Raw genomic sequence first — 19457 nt, 5'->3', positions numbered from 1 at the left:
ATTCGTGGGCGACTTTAAATCAATCACTCGTGTGATTAAGAATGGTAAGATCACTATGTTCTAGACACAGCTTCTTCAGGAAAGTATACGGGTATAGATAAACAAGATTTAAAGGCCTACGATCTGCTGACCACGGTCAACAGTTTTACCAATTGAATCAGTGGCGAAGACAGATTCGCCTCCCTCCTGTTAATAGTGCAATGAAATGAGAATGATCAAAGATTCTGTAATACGTTAAGAATTATTTTAGGCATTATATCTTCAAAAAACTCTTAATGTTATTATAATTTTTATTGGATATCGCTCCCATAAATGATTTTTTTACTTGGATATATTTTTTTAATCATTTTGATAAAAATAAATTTTTTTTGTCACCTTTTCTTAGTGTTCCCTCCACTTTTATCTCCTTTTTATCTTTTTTTCTTCCCTTCCTTGGGAGGAGGAGGAGAGTAAAAAGAGAGAAAATGATAATAAGGTGGAGGTGACGAAAGACATAACAAAGAAAAATAACGATCAAGAGTGAGTGAGGTGGTGAGCAAGATAGCAGCCAAGGAAAGCAAGATACAAGTGATAGTGGTATGTCAAGCACGCAAGGATGATAATAACAAAAAAAAACAAAAAAAAAAAGATACTAATTTTTTTCAATCTTCGTCTAATTTTTCACAATTTATTGGACTTCCTTTATAAAAAATAAAAAAAAAGGGATTTACATTTAACTCGTCAGCAAATTTGATATTTGAGCTTTTTTACATTTAACTCCTCAGCGAAGTTGGATATTATCCATCGACTTCAATCTGAGAAAGGGAGGAGAACCATTCATCACCGAGACCAGAAAGCGAGAACAACGGCAGAGGCGGGAGGATGGGAACGGCGTCACTGAAGCGCTGCTGCCTCCTCTTCTCATCCCCCATCTCTCCCTTCTTCGCCGCGACATTTGGACGCCAATTCCCCGCCCCCAACTTTTTTTCCCTCATCCTCGCATCGAAGAGGCTAAAAAATCCCTCCTTTTCTCGAACCCTCTCCTCTTCTCCCCGTGCATCGAGTTCGCAATCCGTCTTCTGTGGCGTCGCCAATGGGACAACGCCTATTCCGGCGGAGACGAAGCCGTCTCCCGAGCTTTACCTCTTTAATACCATGACCAAGGAGAAGGAGCTCTTCCGGCCGAGGGTCCCTGGTAGGGTGGGCATGTACGTCTGCGGCGTCACCACCTACGACCTCAGCCATATCGGGCACGCGAGGGTCTATGTCACCTTCGATGTTCTTTACCGGTAGAGTTTTGATTTTGACGTTTATCGAGCTGTTTTTGCTCTGAAATTTTGAAGATATTGTTTGGTGTTTTGAAGATACGGTTGGATCCTGATATAATAATTTGGTGTTTTGGGTGACTGTGATTGTCCTGTTTCTTTGGATAAATTGTGAATCTTGAGAATACAGATTTGATTGTTTACGAGTTTGAATGAACATTTCTTGGTATTTTTGTTGTTGTTGATGGTGAGAAGTGTGCTTTAGTTTATTATCTTTGTTTAAAGATTCTGCTTCTGAGTCTCTTCAAACGTCAAATTTACATCCATTGTTGAAAATTGATGAATTTGAAATTGATGTGTAGGATCAGTTGCTGCAAGTTTACAGCATCATGCTAGCATCAACTAGTTAGATGTTTGTTATTGCTGTTCAACACAATTTCCTTACTCTCCCTGTAACACTGCCTTTTTTTGTCCTTCAAAACCTTGTTTCTTTAACGCTTGTGCATGCTTTATGATATATTTGTTCGATTCACAAGGACAGGACTACTTTTTGTGCAGCGATACATTTTGATGGTCATATGCCGAGCTAGATGGTGTTCTGATGCAGAAAAAAAATCATACTAATGAAAACATGGTTTTATAAGTGAATCATTACTGGGAGGTTATTCTGGAGTTCTTGTTAATTTAATTAAAACAAAAATTGTCAGAATTAAGGTCCTCTATGATGGCAGATCTGTGTCAACTTCCAACATACTCCATTTGTTACCAGGGGAATCCAAATGGCTGGGCTTGCTTTGTTAAATTGTCTGGGATACTTGTAATAAACTTCTTCCAATCATTATGCTATTATTTCTCTGAAAAAGCAACTGCACCTTATATATATATATATATATATATAAAATTTATTTATTTATACTTGATGGGTATATCTAACATTGTTTTGTTCTCTTTGCTATGTCATACATTTTTACTCTTGATTATTGAATCTCTCACTACGTGAAATCTTGCATGAATCAGCAGCCTTTTACTTTGTTCTAACATTAAGTAAGATATGCTTCAATTTGTGTTGAGTTTTGGTCTTGCTAGGCAATAATTGTTTCATTTCATTTTAGTCGAATATGAATATCTATGAACATTCATAATTATAGAAGTGGTCTTATAGTTTAAGACAGAAACTCTTTTTTGTAACAGTAGCATCATTGTTTAATTTAGATGTATTAGATGTGAGATGAACAGAGAGCCTGCAGTGACACTGATAAACGTGCTCCATATTAAATGGCTTGCAATTGTCAGTTAACCGAGTAATTGGGGTAATGCTTGTGTGTTTGAATGCTTATACATGGATTCATATATGATAGTCATAGTTGCCGATAGATGTGAAGACTCTGCAAGAAGTTTTATCTCTATGTTGCTGGCAGTGACCTGTACAAACTTTTAGCAAGTTATAAATTGCGACCTCACATTACAAATTTTATGACAAGGCAAGGGGTTTTGAGATGTCTGCTTGCAATTTTTGCAGCAAAAATTGCTAAAAATGTAAGAGCTCAGAAAAATGAGACGACCTACTGTCTGACAGACTCCCTGAAAACTCATAGATGCAAGTGGTGACTTTACCTGAATATTTGAAACTGAATCAGAGGATACTGTTGTTCATGATATCAGAAGTTTGTACCTGCATACCTCATTTGTTTTGGATTTTGTACATACACTTCTAGAATTTATAACTGTAATGTGCCATGAGATAAGCTGTTTGTTTCAATTAGTGTATGTGCTACTATCGATAATTAGTTGGATAATCTTAGCAGAATTGATTAATTATCCCTATTCTATTTTGGTCAATATGGCAGGTTTCTGAAGCATCAGAAGTACGATGTTTGTTATGTGCGGAACTTCACCGATGTTGATGACAAGGTGAAAAACTGAATCTTTTCCAAGTGTACATAAAGATTAGCTATTCATTTAACTTAAACACTGTTCCTATTTGACTGCTATATATTGGAACTACAAATTCTCACAAGATTTTTCTTTTTTTTTTTCTCCGAAGCTATCTGCTATTTTAAGATTCCTGTAGTGGCATCTGCATGTGTTTGACCTGATGTTGACTAACAGCTAATTTGTTTTTCTAATTGTAGTCCACAAAACAAAAACTAAATCTTTTCCATCTGTACATCAATTTTATCTATTCATTTAAGTTCTGTTCCTACTTGACCGCTAGATATTAGAAATATAAATTCTAACTAGATTTTTCCTTTTTTTTTCTGAAGCTATGTACTATTTTGAGATTCCTGTTGTGGCCTCATGATGTCTTTGACATGATGTTGACTAGCAATGCTTTTTCTTTCTCTAATGGTAGTCCATAAAACAAATAGTGGTGTATCAGATATATGTAGATATGACTCACTTTTCAGACCATTGTTTGTGTTTCATGGGTCTAATCCCATTTGGAAACAAGTATGGTGACTAAGGTATCATGTTTTCCTTTGTCTTTGGCATTTGAAGTCTTCATACCCATCTTATTTTGATCCTATCTAAAAGAGCTTGTCTAGAAAGAATTTGAATCATACTATCAGATAAAAGAACAAGATGAAATGCAACCCATAGTTGAGGACAAACTTGAATGTTTATAGCGCAAACTTGAAATTTGTATGCACAATGTGTTCGTTAGTGAAGCAGCCCAAATTCAAGGCTTGTTGAAGTAATTATGCAAGGCAAATATATGTAACACGGACAATGGGTATGAAGATTAAGTAGAGAGAATTGTTGTAACACAAATATATGTACCAAACAATCGTATAATAATTAAGGATTGTTGAAGTAATTATGCAAGACAAATTTCACTGATCTTCTTTGTCTCTTCTCTCATCTCTGACATCCATTGTTGCCTTGTTCTCCTTTATCACAACAGCATCTAGACCTGGCAATGAAACTCCACACTACCTACTTTGCTGGTTCTCCAATAAAGCTGCACTCTTAACAAATACAAGGAATCAAAAAACAAGGAAAAGAATGCTTCTGATTTGGTGTCAATGTAAACATGCTGATATGCTAGAAAAGCTATAACATGTTTAGTGCACATTTCCATACATCTCTTGTAGTTTTGTCCTATGACAATCAAGTTGGATTTTTAATTTTTCTCCCTATATCATGATTTTAAATTTGATTCATGTTTCTTTTTGTGATACTCAATGATAATTTGGTTTTCATGGTTTTTGAAATGCAGTTATATTTTATGATTGTATCTTCATCTGTCAGTCTGTAGACCAACTGCTTTCTTATATATGTATGACAGGATACCTGATTTCTGGACTTGTGGAATTCTGTAGATTATTGCCAGGGCAAATGAACTGGGGGAAGACCCTTTAAGTTTGAGCAGTCGCTATTGTGATGAATTTCACAGTGATATGGCTTACCTTCAATGCTTGCCTCCATCTGTTGAACCACGTGTTTCTAATCATATGAATCAAATTATAGATATGATTAAGCAGGTATATTTTAAAGGTTGTTCTTTTATTTTGTAAATTTTAGTTATTTGTTATCGTACGAACTGTGTTATTTATTTGTGCCTTGTTTAAATTTCTCGTAAATTGTTCATGCACTATTCTTTGATTAAGCAGAGGTATATTTTACAAGTTGTTCTTATTTTGTTAAATTTCGTCAGTTTATTATTCTACAAACAATTATCCTCGTGTGTTTCCAGATTGACATTGTGTCTTAGATCAAATTGTGGGGGTTTGATATTTACTGCTTTGATTCTTTTAAATGAATGATTATGCTTAGAATGATTACTGGTGAAGGAATAGTTGGTTGTGGTTTCAGGCATATGGTTGCCATCTTCATTATGCTGCTTTACGTTTCCAACTACTGCTTGGTCCTTTTCTTTTGTTGTTCCGCAGAAAATAGCTTGTAAATTATTTCTTTAATATTTGTTTACTTGTCTGGTAGTTCCATTCTTCGAGTGATTCTTCAAATATGCTTCGTAATTGATCTCTACTTACTTTTAGAGTGGTCCTGGATCAAGCATTTTTTATTGAAAACCTTCTTATGTTGTACATGGTGTTTGTTTCAGCACGATGGATGTTTGGGGAATATCTATCAACCTTTGGTGGAACTTCCTGCATACAGAAAATTGCATGACTGTGACAAAAAAGTGATATATATGAATTTAACACTCACATGTATTGGCTAAATGATTCTATTATGCTGTTTGACACCATAATCCTAGGATGGAGTTAAAACTACTAGATTAGAAAATGTGGCTTTACTTATGCCAAGTGTATTTTACCTTTTGTTTGTCTCCTTCATGGACTCGATCTATCTTTTACAACAGATTCTTGACAATGGTTGTGCCTACATAATTGATGGAGATGTCTACTTTTCGGTTGACAAATTCCCGGCTTATGGTCGATTATCTGGAAGGAAATTAGAAGATAATCGAGCAGGAGAAAGGGTTGCTGTGGATTCAAGGAAGCAAAATCCTGCTGATTTTGCTCTATGGAAAGTAAGATACCTTCTTTTTTGGTAATGTTTGAAGAGCTTATGGTACATGAACAAATCATATCTTGTTACTTGATTTTATGCTGCAGTCTGCCAAGGATGGGGAACCATACTGGGAGAGCCCTTGGGGACCAGGAAGGCCAGGGTGGCATATAGAATGCAGTGCCATGAGTGCAGCATATCTAGGGCACTCATTTGACATACACGGTGGAGGGATGGACCTTGTGTTTCCTCACCATGAAAATGAAATTGCACAGAGCTGTGCTGCCTGCAGCAAGAGTAACATAGGTTACTGGATACACAATGGATTTGTCACTGTGAATGAAGAAAAAATGTCAAAATCACTCAAAAACTTTTTCACCATTAGAGAGGTGCAGATTTAATTACATTACTTAATTGTTTTACCTTGATTCTAATAGTTCAAGTATTTAAGTCTCCAGAATTTTCAGGTCATAGAGCTTTATCACCCACTAGCCTTGAGGTTCTTCTTAATCGGCACACATTACCGTTCTCCAATTAACTACTCGATGACACAGCTTGATATAGCTTCTGATCGATTGTATTATATATATCAGGTACATTATTCCTATCCATTCCTTTTCTGATATGCATGTGTGGCTGATTAAAGTTTATGGATGATCACAGACAATTTGTGATTGTGAAGAGACTTTTCATCAGCATCATGGAAATGATCTTAAAGATTCTTTACCACAAGACACTCTTCAGTGCATCCAGAAACTTCATTTGGATTTTGAGAGTTCAATGTCAGATGATCTGCACACTCCTGTTGCGTTAGCTTCTATATCTGAACCTTTAAGAATCATCAATGATCTTCTGCACACACGGAAGGTAAGGATTTTATTCCTCTTGATCCAGAAATGGAAAAGACAAGCCCGTTCCTTCCGACCACTGGTCAGATCAAAGTCAAAATAAACCTGTAAATTCCCTGATGTCTCATATTTAAATTCTTTGGTGCTTGACATTTTGGGCAGGGGAGGAAGCAAGAGTTGAGAATAGAGTCCCTTTCAGCTATGGTAAAGGAAATCAAGAATCTTCTGGGTATTCTCGGATTGGCACCTTCAAATTACTCTGAGGTGAGTAGATATTGCGTCTTGGGAAAGTTGTCAAATAAGTTTGTCAGTTACCAAGACGATTATGTAAGCAGGTACTGCAGCAGTTGAGGGAGAGGGCTCTAAGAAGAGTCGGACTTACAGAAGATGAGCTCTTGCTAAAAATTGATGAAAGAACCACAGCCAGGAAAAATAAACAGTATGACAAGTCCGATGAAATCAGGAAAGGGTTGGCTGCCATTGGCATCACTCTCATGGACAGCCATACCGGAACAACTTGGAAGCCTACCATCCCGCACGATGTCCATGAACATGCGAGTGCAATGTGATCACCTTGTAATTTGACCTGATGGTGCAGGCTTGTATGCAGTAGTAATTTTGGTAGTAGAAGCTTTTTCAGCTATTCGACAGGTCTGAGCAATTTTCTACAGCCACAGCTGGTCAATTTCCAATCGATACATACCGAGGTCATTTGCTTCAAAGTATTAATCATATGTATCGTTTAACTGGAAAAAGAAGTGCATAATCTGGGTTGACAGGATCGTAAAGAGTGGTGAAGTTGACGTGGTCCGCCTAAATTCTTTTTTTTTTTTTTTTTTACTATGTAACTCTTTTTGCTTTATAAATTATTTTTGATCAGCTCTTCAGGCAAAAGGATTGATATCTGAGCTGGTTTTCTCAAAGTGTGAATTCTACTGGAGTGATTCTTCTCCGAACTGCATTAAAGCATAATCCACTGTTGTTGCCTCAGTATGTCGTAAGTTCATATAACATGCATTATGTATGATTAGCTTCTTTGCACCTCTGTTCGTGACTGAGTACTCGTTCGAGAGTTTAACGTCATATATAATAAATAAATACACTGTTGAGAATTTAGAGTATAGCATTCTACAACAATCCAATCTTCTTTGATCTTAAAGTGAACAATCCATATACGAGCTAATGCTTTAGCTTTCGAGAAGAAGAGGACGAAGAAGAATCAGCTGCCAATTCATTGGTGTTAGCAGTACATTTCGATCATTTATCACATTGTACATCCACATCCGTTTCTCCTTCTTCTTCTTCTTCTTCTTCTTCTTCTTCTTCTTCATGAAACACGTGTACAAGTCAACTGAAAACTCAGTGTGCTAATCCACGAGTGAATGAAGAAAGAAGGAGAAGACACCAAACATTCTATTTGATCATCACTATAACCTGTAGTACGAGATCTATCAACACCACTGATACTGCAACTGCACATAACAGCATCCTCTCAAAAGCTGCTGCATCATCCAAACCAAAAGCTTGATGACCGAGGCAAAAACACCATTTGATTGAGCACCGTATTAAACAATGCTTCTGCTGATGTATCTTTCAGCAATGCCCCATCATCTAACATCGCTGTCACCTGCATTACTAGTTTTTAGATTTTAGATAGATTGTATTTGCAGGGGAAAAGAACATGGTTTCACTGTTAAGTAGTACACATCACAAACCTTTTACGCTTGCTTTTCAGGGAACTCGATGATGATGATGATGGATTACTGTGCCAATTCCTTTTCCTTTGGTTGATGAACCAGTTATTGATCTGCTTCAACTGTAGACCAGTTTCCTCCACCAATCTTGCTTTGTCATCCTCCTGCATTAACCCACGAAACAAGGTTACGGATTGCAGATTAAGCCTGTCTCATTTATGATGATGGCCTTAAACTAAGCCACACAGCACAGAGGTCTGCAAGACATATCGCTACAATTGCATGGTGAAGGAGGAGGAGGCTATCCTCACATGATGCAGGAGAATGAATGGATCAGTTATAAGTACCGTTGGATATGGCCACTTGGAGTGGGACTGCCACCAAGCTTTTAACGTACAAGTGCTATTCCCAGGAAGTTTCCCTGCTCTTCGCTTGCGAAGAATCTCTTCTCTGATATCGACAATCTTGTTTTTGTACCCCTACAAGTAGTATGATTTGGTTAACATCCTCCTATACATAAGCCTGCAAAGAATCTCTTCTCTTTGAACCTTCACAAGTAATATGATTTGGTTAACATCCTATATGTAAGCTTTACAATGAATCTCTTCTGTGATATCGACAATCTTCTCTTTGTACCCCTACAAGTAAAGTGACTTAGTTAACATCCTCCTATACATAAGCCTGCAAAGAATCTCTTCTCTTTGAACCTTCACAAGTAATATGATTTGGTTAACATCCTATACGTAAGCTTTACGATGAATCTCTTCTGTGATATCTACAATCTTGGGTAATTGTACCCCTACAAGTAAAGTGACTTAGTTAACATCCTACAAATAACCTCACAAAGAATATCCACAGTCTTCTCTTTGTACCGACCGCTACAAGTGAAACGATTTAGTTAACATCATATCCATAAGCTCAGAAATTCTATGATATCTACAATCTTTCTCGTTGTATCTCTACAAGTAAAATGATTTGGTTAACATCTTATGCGCAGGCTTATAAAGAATCTCTTCTGTGATGTGATGTCTAGCAAGCCTACAAGTTGAAGATTTAACAGCAATATGCATAAACTGTCTACCTGTTTTAGCTCATGCTTCAGCTCCTGTCTGACGCGCTCCATCAAGGATCGCTCGGTCTCAGTTGGAATGAGAGGGCCAAACCCCATGCTGTCTGGTCCATCAAACAAATTTGTTTCACTGTCTACCTGATCGTCATCATCATCGCCGTCATCATCATCATCATCAGACATGGTTGCACCAGTGCCTTCACCGGGAGAGACACCTATTTCATTTGCCATAATCGAACCATCATCATCTTTCAGCAGTCTTCTTCCACCAAGAGCATTTAGGCAGGTTCAAATGCATACGATTAAACACTCGTAGCAGAAAAACAAAATGCATGCATATATGATGATATCGACTTGTAAAACAGAAATAGTGGCATGCTCTGCTCATGAGGCACAAGTTAGCTTATCAAAATGCAAGGTAATTTTGGCAGGTAATGTGGTGCAGACTGCAGGACGTTCATTGCCAATCGTAGCAGCTGCAGCATGATGTGTTACCAAGTTTAATTTGTCTGAAAAAGAACAATTTCCCAAAAGGTATATATATCAAATTGTTACTATAAACTATATGTTACATACATGTATATTGCAGAACAAAGAATCCGAAATTAACCTGTTAGGCTTTGCAGTGATTGTTCCAGCTCCCAGCAAGCCATCACTGCCTCCATTGCATGTACACGTACGTGTTGCTGCAGTTGTTCTTTAAAGGAACAAAGTAGCAAGACATAATGTGTCTGGCCAACGAATGAGATTTTTTAGGTATTAGGAATTTTAAAATGAAACGAAAAATAACAGCTAATCTAGCATATGAAGGATCAGAGAAAGAGTTCATAGTTCATCAAGTTTGAGGATGCATGGGATAAATCCAAGTGTTGTCCATACGATGAAATATCTGGAGATATATAGAAAGCTCAATTTAAATTTATGGATTATGCTCGCGCTCTGGAAGTTTTCGAGCTGCATTTAGGTCATCCAGGTAGAAGAATACAGTTTCTACTGTACAAGTTAAATTTATGATACACGAAAAGTACATACATTAAACAAAAACTTCAAAGTGCAAGTCGATCAACATATAGGATGAAGTTACACTTGTAAGTTAACAAGCAAATCATTGCGGGGATGATGATTTGATAGCCACCTACCTAAGAAGGAAGCACGAAACAGTATGTAAAATGAAGTCTCCTTCAGTTCCCCAGAACTGTGAAAGGATAAGATTATTAATGATTTTTGTACAATTAGAGTGCTGGACAACCCATATGGCAGTAGCAAGATGAGGTTTCTGATGAACTAGAAAAAAGCAACGACAATTTCCTGGTAATTTGGGATTAATATTAGAAGGTTTTTTGAGGTGATCGCCATTGTTGAGAATGTGTATGCAAGTTCTGAAGCATGCAAAAAAAAAAAAAAAAAAAGAATTTGTCAATTATCAATAAGTGTCGGAAATACATAATCAGAAGTGCAATCGAGATCCACTGAAAAGGGGAGATCACAAATCGAAAAGATTAACTAACTAAAGCAATATTGATCAATCACACAAGATGATTTTATCTCATTGTTTAATTTGGTCTTGATCAACTGGGCGTACTGTATATGGTGTAAGTAGTGTTTAATCTCTCGCTGGAATATTCTGTAAAGTACATATGGATTTTGCATTTTGCAGACGGTCTTACCTAAGTATGCATATTTAATGACCTTCATGTCGAATATATCAAGGAAGATTTACCATTCCTACAATAAAAGGACACTACTTTAGTTGATCATCTAATTGCTTTGTGATGGATGTGTTAAAGAGAAGGCCTACCGAGAAAGATATCAGCCACTGCTCTCGCCGGAAGATCAAATCAAGGTCATACACATAAAAGGAGTCTGTAGAAAGCAAGGATATCTGTCATACATGAGCTGGAGTCAAACTTGGTGGAAAGTGTTCCAGAAGTCGTCAAAAGATACTTAGATTCTCAAGTCAACGCTTTGGATGTTTCACGTGAAACATGATCCAAAAGATGCTTCGATTCTGAAATGATCGCTTCGGATGTTTCACTCGAAGCACGAGTTGGGTTGATGTTTTCTTACTTACCAGGGAATTTAGCGTCCGACTACTAAGCAAGAGTTCCAGTACTACAGTAACCAAAACATCAAACTCAAATCTACAGTTAGATTGTGGTTCTTCAAGCCTTCAGCTTATCTGTCTTCCGATCTCTACCACTACTATCGAACCCGAGAGGGAAACAAATGAATCATGCGCATATCTAAGGAACAGAAGCCAGAAATCGAGTGAACGCATCGAAAAGAGGGCATAATTAGAAAGCAAAGAAGCATTGGAGCGACGAAAATAAGGAGCTTTGCTATACCATGAACTGATCGAGCTCCTTGTCATCGCCGGGCATCTGTCCGTTGTTGCCGAGCACCGAGTACTTGGACACGATTTGCTGAGACTGACCGAGCTGTGCGTCGATCCTCGGCAGCTGGTCCACCGGCGTCGCGATCCTCAGGCACGCCACATGCGCCGCCAGCAGCTGCTCGTACAAGGGGTGTGCCAATATCTCCGCCTTGTACCTCGCGTTCATCCACGTGACCTCCCCGGCGGCGGTCTCCCCGCCGCTCCCTTGCGCCACTGCCTCCGACTCCCCGAGCTCCCCGCCCGCGTGACCCCGCCGTCCGCCGTGCTTCCCCGATGTCGCACCGGCCATGATGGGGTCGTTCGACGCCGGAACCTCGTCCTCCCTCCCGCTGCGCTGCAAGATCGACGGTCGGGGAAACCAGTTACCCGCCCCCGCGCCTCCTCCTCCCCCTCCGGCAGCGACCGGCGACGCGGAGGAACCGGACGTGGTTTGAAGATGGAGGAAGCTTCCGTCGGCGTAGTGGTGACCCTGCTGCCGGAGAATTGCGTTGTTAAGCCACGTAGGCCCGCCCCCGCCTGCCATCGTCGGCTTCACAGCCGGGGCCGCGTCGGCCACGAGGCGGCGGAGGTCCTTCCCGTCCTTCACCCTGGCAGCATCGGTAGAGGCACCGGAGGGCGGAGGTACGGCGAGCTGATCCATGGTGGTCCTTAGCAAGGCCGGGTTGCCGCCCCTCAACTGCTGCTGCTGCTGCTCCGCGTACCGCAGCGGCGTCAGCTCGCGGGACAGGTGGTTGTGGAACGCCATACCCCCCCTCTTCCACCCCACCGCCAATTCGCCCAAACCCAATGCAAAGCAAAGCGGATGGGCGGAGAAGAGAAGCGAAGTGAAAGCGAGAGCGAGTCGTCGAAACTATAAGCCACTCGTCCAATTAGCCGAGATGGGAATCCAACGGCTAAGAATCCATCGCAGTTCCATCCGGGAGCGGGTTGGCATTTATTACGGCGGGAACTGGACCCCAAAAGTCGTGGGGACGGGAGACGAATGGTTGTGAAGCACGTCAGGAGAGGGAGGTGGGGCCTGCGGGAATTTGACCTCCGGAGGTGTGGTGTCGGCTTTTGGTGTCCTCTTCTTGTGTTCTTGTATTTATTTCGTTTGGGTTAGTTGGTCCCCCTTTAACTCCACTCTGCTGACGCTTTGCCTCATACCGTTAACGACTGTTGATGGTGAAAATTTCTATCTAAATCTTTATAAAATAATACAAATATGTCAGAGAAAGAATTTTATTATTACATATAAATAAATATATATTATGAAATAAAAGGGGGTGAGTTTTGGAAGAGTCTTAGGTGACGGCGTGGCGTTAGTGGGGACCACGGTCGAGGAGAGGCACCTCCAACTCCGTCTACGTGAAGGCGGGGGCGGTCCCCGCTGCCGCCACTACCGGTCGGAAGGCGTCGGTCCCAACGTGGTCCCCCGCACAGGACGTGGTGCAGATGACGCCACGTGGCCGGAAGCCAAGTGGTAGAGCGGTCCCCCTGCAAGCATTTACTACTTCCGATGGGCTGCACTGCTCTGCTCCAAGACGTGCAGGAAGCGAGAAGAGAGAGAGAGAGAGAGAGAGAGAGAGAGGGTGCCGCCCCCCATCATCATCATCATCGTCATCGTCGTGGGAATTTTAATGGCGATTGAATTACACGTTGAGGGGATGGCGTGTGGCATCCCGTGACCCTCCGCCCGGTCCCGTGCACTCATCATGATTGCGTCTTCCCTCGACGCAGGTGTCTCTCTGATGCAGTGTCCGAAAATACGTTGCATTAAAAGCCAATGCCATATCTTAATTTTAATGAAATTAAAATATTATGAAGATAAATTCTATAATTTTGTTGTACATAGAAATTTACCGGTCGGATTTGTGAAAACATTTACAGGAAAACAAAAGAAACTCTTGGTATATAAATGTTTATTTATTATTTTGTTTTTGAGTTTTCTGCCAACTCAAGCCTTAGTTGGATTGAGGGAGATTGAGATTTATAGTTGTCCCTCGTAGAACAAATCTAAATTCAACATTGAAGTTTGTCAAAAGATCCAAGGGTTTAGTAGAGGATCCTATAATTTTATATTAAGATATATTTGTAAAGATGTTAGTAAAATTAAAATATTTGAAAACAAAAAATACACTACTAACTTAAATTACTCGTGAGAGATAGATATAAGGAGAGAGAGCATACATGTGTTATATATATATATATATATATATATATATATATATATATATATATATATATATATATTATAGTGAACTCAGATAATCATTTGAATTAAATTGAGAGCTAATCAGTAGAATAATTACACAAAATCATTGAGCATAATTCAGTAATCGATCAATTCTCCAATTTTCAAATGTATGGATTTAAGCATCTGTTTTGGGATAGATTGTTCATTCCGTTGCCTAATTGTGTCATTTTCTTGACTAAGCTAAGCTACATTGCTCATTCACTGCATAACTTTAGACCCATAACCACATAAATGTCGACACGTTGACACAATCACAGTAGGTTATACGACTTGTATGTTGAATTGATATGGAAATGGGACGTAATTTTATCATATGGGAGACCAGAAGTGATGCTGAATCAACCTAACATGTCTTGTTGCATCTGCTTCCAAGGACTTGTCCTTTTCCCTTCACCTCTCTATCTCTCTCTTCTCTCTCTCTCTCTCTCTCCTTGTATCATCATATATGACAAGTCGAAGGGAATTGGATCAACACTCTATCATTCGTCTCATTTCTTTTATCTTCTTTTCCAGTGAGTGGGCTCCTACACCTGATAATAACCAGTGTCAAACTATTCAAGTACAGAGAGAAAGGGGGGAGGAGGGACTCCTATTCCTCGACACAGTTCAAAAGGCTGTGTACTCTTCACAGGCCCCATGGAAGGGAAGGGAAGGGAAGAAATTTAAAGGAGAAAAGGAGACAATGTGTGTTGGTTGGTGTGTGTATTACTACTACTACGGTCCTGTCTTCTTATCATTTAGAACAGCGGAGAAGGAACCGTAAAGCTCCAACCCAGAGGCTCTGCCTCTCTGCGTCCTGCCATGCCATGCCATGCCATGCAATAATAAAAGCAGCTTCCATGGCCAAAGCCTCTCTTCTTCCATTCTTAAGGCATCAGCAGCTATGAGGAAGGCAGGCTAAAAACCTTCATGAGTGTGGGGATGAGAAGAATCTGACCTTCTCAGCAAATTCCATAAATTGTCTCTAGTGGACGAGGCTCTGCAGGGCATGTTGTCTGTGAAGAACTCCAGGAGAACCTTCTGCTACTGCTGCTGCATTTCATGAGTGTCTGAATTCATGAAATCATCTTTTCTATAATGGTCAGCGGCGAGAGCGAGATTCGATTAGAGAATTATGTTATCAATAATTATTCTTATCAGGTAAGGCATCCTCTCAACCCAAGTCTTATATTTATTGAAAAAAATATTAATTTTTTTTATTATATGAGAGTAATATAAATATAAGATAAAACCTATTTTCTTGAGTTCAATCTGAACCCAAATCCGATATCATTGTATTTTTCTTCAAATAAATCTAAAAAAAATATAATTTTTTTTTTTAAATTTCTCTTAGATTTACTAAACAAAGTTAGGATTCAGAAGGTTAAAACGCTTATATACTCACTCTCTTAGATAAATATTATACGAAAAAAAAAATATTTATAAATGTACTTGAGACCCTTCCTTATATAAAAAACACCGGAGAGTAGAGTGAGATAAGATTTTATTTTATAAGAATATTTTATTTATAAAGTAAAATTCTTTTTCGACTTTTCATTCTAGTAATTTATCCTCCCAATAATCTATTTTTAATTAAAATTTTTTAAAAATATTCAAACCTCAATCAATTTTATTTTATGATCAAATATGTTCTTGAATGAATGATCTGCTTACCATGGGCAAGAAGACGGAGGAGGATCAGTTGCTGCAGCTTTGGAGCTCGAGTCATGCATGCAGATACACAGTGGGAAGAAGCCTAATGGTGACATCAACAATTCGTGTTGTCCTTTTCATCCCCTTTTTAAGCACCAAAGCTCATGCCTACTTCTACCAACAAGGTTGTGTGTGCCACCACCCATTCACTAACTATTATCCTCAGAGTTCATTCAATTATTTCAACAGTCCACAAGAGTACGTATGACGTTGCCATTTCTATAAAGAAACACCATTCCACTACATGAAATCCGCAAAGATGATCGCTTGGTCTCTTCTACTTATGCAATCAATCAAGCTTATGCTGAAGTCTGCAGAACTTAAGATGTGATGTCTCAATTGACTTAATGCAGTCTCAATCTTCATCTATTTATCTGTTACCTGTGTATTGACTTGTGATCATCCTTGTTGGTCAAGTTTGGTCACCAACCATGACTTTCGATGATAAGAACCTTCCTTCCTCTTATCATTGGTTCAGTCTGAATGCTTTCTTTGACATGTGAAAACAAAGCAAAGGAAAGGGTGTGGCCGGAGAGAATTGTTTCCATAGTTGGGATAATAGCTACAGTACTACAGTGGCATCTCAGTCCAACTCTCCCTATCTTCCAACCCAACTAACCTTTCCTCCTCCCCCACCATACATACATACATACATACATACCCAAACACAGTCGAAGCTTCCAACCAGTTGAGCCAATATGATGACCTGTGGGCCTAAAACACCTACTTGGTTACTGGGTTTGCCAAGTTTCCTTCATTCACAGCATTGCTACTTTGTGAGTCACCATAGTGATACCATTAGAAAATATAATTTATTTTCATATATATATATATATATATATATCATAAAAAATAGCGTTTTTTACCTCTTAAAGTGAGTTGATGGATCAGAGGCCGTCAACACAGTTGATGATGATGGAAGTCTCCACGTAAATGGGCTTTCTTAAAGTGGGCTGTGGTTTTTGTTAGGTCGGTCAAACGAACTGCACCTATAAGGCCCGGCCTTAAACCCTAACCCTAGGCGATGGGCGAGAGGTAAGAGAGACAGAGGAGAGGAGAGGAGAGGCGCGGGCATGGCGGGCGGCAAGATCCAGAAGAAGCGCGACCAGCATCGGTGGGGCGGCGGCGTTCCCTTCGAGAAGTCGAAGGGGCAGCACATCCTGAAGAACCCCATGCTGGTGGAGACCATCGTCCACAAGTCCGGGATCAAGCCGACCGACGTCGTCCTCGAGATCGGACCCGGCACTGGGAACCTCACCAAGAAGCTCCTCGAGGTCGCCAAGTCCGTCGTCGCCATCGAGCTCGATCCGCGCATGGTTCTCGAGCTCAATCGCCGGTTCCAGGGTACTCCTCACTCCAGCCGCCTCAAGGTATCTCCTTTCCATTAATTCCGCCTTCTTTTGCGGAGTTGCTTCTCGAGGCATAATTTGTTTTTCTGATATCTTGAATTGTGTAGCTAATCGAAGGAGATGTTCTCAAGTGCGAGCTTCCCTACTTCGACATGTGCGTAGCCAACATCCCCTACCAGATCTCCTCCCCTCTAACTTTTAAGCTGTTGGCCCACCGTCCGGCCTTCAGGTGTGCTGTCATCATGTTCCAGCGCGAGTTCGCTATGAGATTGGTTGCAAATCCCGGCGATGCTCTCTACTGCCGTCTCTCGGTCAACACTCAACTCCTTGCCCGCGTCTCTCATCTCCTTAAAGTTGGCCGGAACAACTTTAGGCCGCCGCCAAAAGTCGACTCCTCTGTTGTGCGAATAGAGCCTAGGAGACCGCTCCCTCCGGTTAGCTTCAAGGAGTGGGATGGGCTGGTGCGCCTTTGTTTCAACCGGAAGAACAAGACTCTGGGATCCATCTTCCGACAAAAGAGCGTTCTCTCGTTGCTAGAAAGGAATTACAAGACATTGCAAGCCTTGCAAGCCACCCAGAAAGTACAGATGGAGGAGGATAAGGTGTCTTCGGAAGATGTCACAGTTTTGGCAGAGATGATTGAGGAGCTTAGCATGGGCGACGACGACGAGAAAGAGGTGGAGGAGGAGGAGGAGGAGGAGGAGATGGAAGAAGACATTGATCTGGTGGGGGAAGGAGGTGAGAGTTGCAGTTTCAAGGAGAAAGTGTTGAGAGTTCTGAAGCAGGGTGATTTTGCAGAGAAGAGGGCAGCCAAGCTTACACAGGTTGATTTCTTGTACCTGCTTTCGCTCCTCAACAAAGCAGGAATACACTTGTCCTGAACCATTATGGTTTGCATTCTTTCCTTCAATTGTTTTGGATATATATTTCATTCTATTTCAGGTTCTTAATCTGTCTTTTGCTTTATGAATACTAAGAGAAAACCTAAGATTATTAACCTGCCACCTGTGGTTTATGTATATATCAGTGATACGGCTTATATATCCACCCTTGCTGGTAAACAAGTCTGGAATTTTCATAATTGTATTTATAGCATATTCAAATTATCTTTTCTCTCTTCAAAAAAAGAAAGAAAAAAGAAAAAGAAGCTGTTTGTATAATAAAGAAGAAAGAGTTCTACTTGAGGTTCAAAGATTAAAATTTTCATCATAATTAGACCATGCAGCATATGACAAACCAAACATTGTGCTGTTGTCTTAGCTTGCAAGATCATAACTATACCTGGAAAAATGCTCAGACAAGAGTCGGATGCAAAGAATGATGAAGTGTTGCATCAAGGGTATGTGTTATTTTGTTAGGGTGAATGATTCGAATGACTCACATATCATATTGTCTTTCTTTATGAAAAAAAATTAAATAAATAAATAACCTACGGCCTAACAGAGGAGCAATCTTATGAACCAGATAGTAGTAGTAATGCACAACAAAACATTAGCTTAATTTCCAGTGTTAACATTGCTAAACATAATACAAATTGCAGGTCGCTAGATAGAGTCGAAGTAATAGTAACGACAAACAATTGACACAAATGATTAAAAAAAAAAAAGTTCAAGTAAATAAACTGAAAAAAATCATTACAGTAGTCAGCAAAATAAAACTATGTGAAATACACGGGAAGGTCTAAGTTTGGTGTTGCCATTGTTATTTTGTCAATATATAATACTTTCTGCGAAACTAATCATCGAGTGGTCGTGCCGGAGTGGTTATCGGGCATGACTAGAAATCATGTGGGCTTTGCCCGCGCAGGTTCGAATCCTGCCGACCACGTAGTTTGTTAAAAATTGTAATATTTGACATATTCCCCCGAAATCCTTCTTTTTTTTGGTGATGGAGAGAGAACATTGATGGAATCACATGATTTTTCTATTTGTATATATTATATGAAATAATAATATATATATATATATATATATATATATATATATTTTTTTTTTTTATCAAAGCCAAGTATCAAAGAAAGGGTAAAAAGGATATTTAATAAAAGAGATGGAGACAATCTACAAAAGTATGGTACCAGGTTTTCTACCTAAATCGACTTCTTTTAACAAATAAGGGACCCACTTGTGTCCCCCATCGAGGGGCACACGTGCCGCAACTACCCATGTCAGTCACTTCATCATGAAAAGCTACCGTCAAGTAATAATAATAATAATAATAATAATAATAATAATATTATTATTATTATTATTATTATTATGAAGTATGACAAACAGTTTTTAGATTTGGTCATCACAAATTTAAAACGAAGGTGTAGACGATTAAGACAAAAAAAAAGAAAAAAAGAATGATTGATATTATTTGTCAGTCTATACAAGTGCCTAGTAAAGGGGAAAGAAGGGTAGTAATTGACGATGGTCACAATTAATAAAATGATCATCTTAAAAAAATAATATG

General features: G+C 39.5%; 3 protein-coding genes and 1 non-coding gene across 5 annotated transcripts; 3 read left to right on the top strand and 1 right to left on the bottom strand.

Moving 5' to 3' along the window:
• Positions 1-804: 804 nt before the first annotated feature.
• Positions 805-7218, top strand: LOC135676503 (cysteine--tRNA ligase CPS1 homolog, chloroplastic/mitochondrial-like). 2 transcript variants are annotated; one of them, XM_065187767.1, is made up of 9 exons: positions 805-1268; positions 3092-3155; positions 4568-4729; positions 5572-5742; positions 5828-6109; positions 6188-6313; positions 6384-6587; positions 6731-6832; positions 6904-7218. In XM_065187767.1, exons 1-9 carry the CDS (start codon positions 862-864, stop codon positions 7135-7137), a joined length of 1752 nt encoding a protein of 583 aa, XP_065043839.1. In that variant the 5' UTR covers positions 805-861; the 3' UTR covers positions 7138-7218. The 2 variants fall into 2 exon arrangements, with proteins under 2 accessions (XP_065043839.1, XP_065043845.1); XM_065187773.1 differs by having other exon boundaries at positions 1194-1268; positions 4534-4729.
• Positions 7219-7619: 401 nt separating this feature from the next.
• Positions 7620-12558, bottom strand: LOC135676510 (homeobox protein knotted-1-like 13). The gene is made up of 6 exons (XM_065187785.1): positions 11677-12558; positions 9942-10062; positions 9344-9546; positions 8610-8741; positions 8284-8426; positions 7620-8195 (listed from the first exon to the last, which is right to left on the bottom strand). The coding sequence occupies exons 1-6, from the start codon at positions 12469-12471 to the stop codon at positions 8192-8194; spliced, it is 1398 nt and encodes a 465-aa protein (XP_065043857.1). The 5' UTR covers positions 12472-12558; the 3' UTR covers positions 7620-8191.
• Positions 12559-16681: 4123 nt separating this feature from the next.
• On the top strand, positions 16682-18002 carry LOC103998402 (ribosomal RNA small subunit methyltransferase). The gene is made up of 2 exons (XM_009419870.3): positions 16682-17024; positions 17111-18002. Exons 1-2 carry the CDS (start codon positions 16728-16730, stop codon positions 17882-17884), a joined length of 1071 nt encoding a protein of 356 aa, XP_009418145.2. The 5' UTR covers positions 16682-16727; the 3' UTR covers positions 17885-18002.
• Positions 18003-18748: 746 nt separating this feature from the next.
• On the top strand, positions 18749-18830 carry TRNAS-AGA (transfer RNA serine (anticodon AGA)). The gene has a single exon. It is a non-coding gene; the product is annotated as a tRNA-Ser (tRNA).
• Positions 18831-19457: the final 627 nt, after the last annotated feature.

This window comes from Musa acuminata, chromosome BXJ1-1, assembly GCF_036884655.1.
Source record: "Musa acuminata AAA Group cultivar baxijiao chromosome BXJ1-1, Cavendish_Baxijiao_AAA, whole genome shotgun sequence".
NCBI lineage: Eukaryota > Viridiplantae > Streptophyta > Magnoliopsida > Zingiberales > Musaceae > Musa > Musa acuminata.
Note: the sequence above shows the minus strand (reverse complement) of the source record. Positions and strands in the feature narration are given on the sequence as shown.

What these genes read in the sequence shown, in the direction of transcription:
- LOC135676503 (XM_065187767.1), top strand. Translation starts at nt 862, where the DNA reads ATGGGAACGGCGTCACTGAAGCGCTGCTGCCTCCTCTTCTCATCCCCC. An exon ending in TCACCGATGTTGATGACAAG is followed by an intron (nt 3,156 to 4,567) that starts GTGAAAAACTGA and finishes GGAATTCTGTAG; the next exon opens with ATTATTGCCAGGGCAAATGA. An exon ending in TTATAGATATGATTAAGCAG is followed by an intron (nt 4,730 to 5,571) that starts GTATATTTTAAA and finishes CTTTTACAACAG; the next exon opens with ATTCTTGACAATGGTTGTGC.
- LOC135676510 (XM_065187785.1), bottom strand. Translation starts at nt 12,471, where the DNA reads ATGGCGTTCCACAACCACCTGTCCCGCGAGCTGACGCCGCTGCGGTAC. An exon ending in ATCACTGCAAAGCCTAACAG is followed by an intron (nt 9,547 to 9,941) that starts GTTAATTTCGGA and finishes CAAATGAAATAG; the next exon opens with GTGTCTCTCCCGGTGAAGGC. An exon ending in TGAAGCATGAGCTAAAACAG is followed by an intron (nt 8,742 to 9,343) that starts GTAGACAGTTTA and finishes TACTACTTGTAG; the next exon opens with GGGTACAAAAACAAGATTGT.
- LOC103998402 (XM_009419870.3), top strand. Translation starts at nt 16,728, where the DNA reads ATGGCGGGCGGCAAGATCCAGAAGAAGCGCGACCAGCATCGGTGGGGC. An exon ending in CTCACTCCAGCCGCCTCAAG is followed by an intron (nt 17,025 to 17,110) that starts GTATCTCCTTTC and finishes TGAATTGTGTAG; the next exon opens with CTAATCGAAGGAGATGTTCT.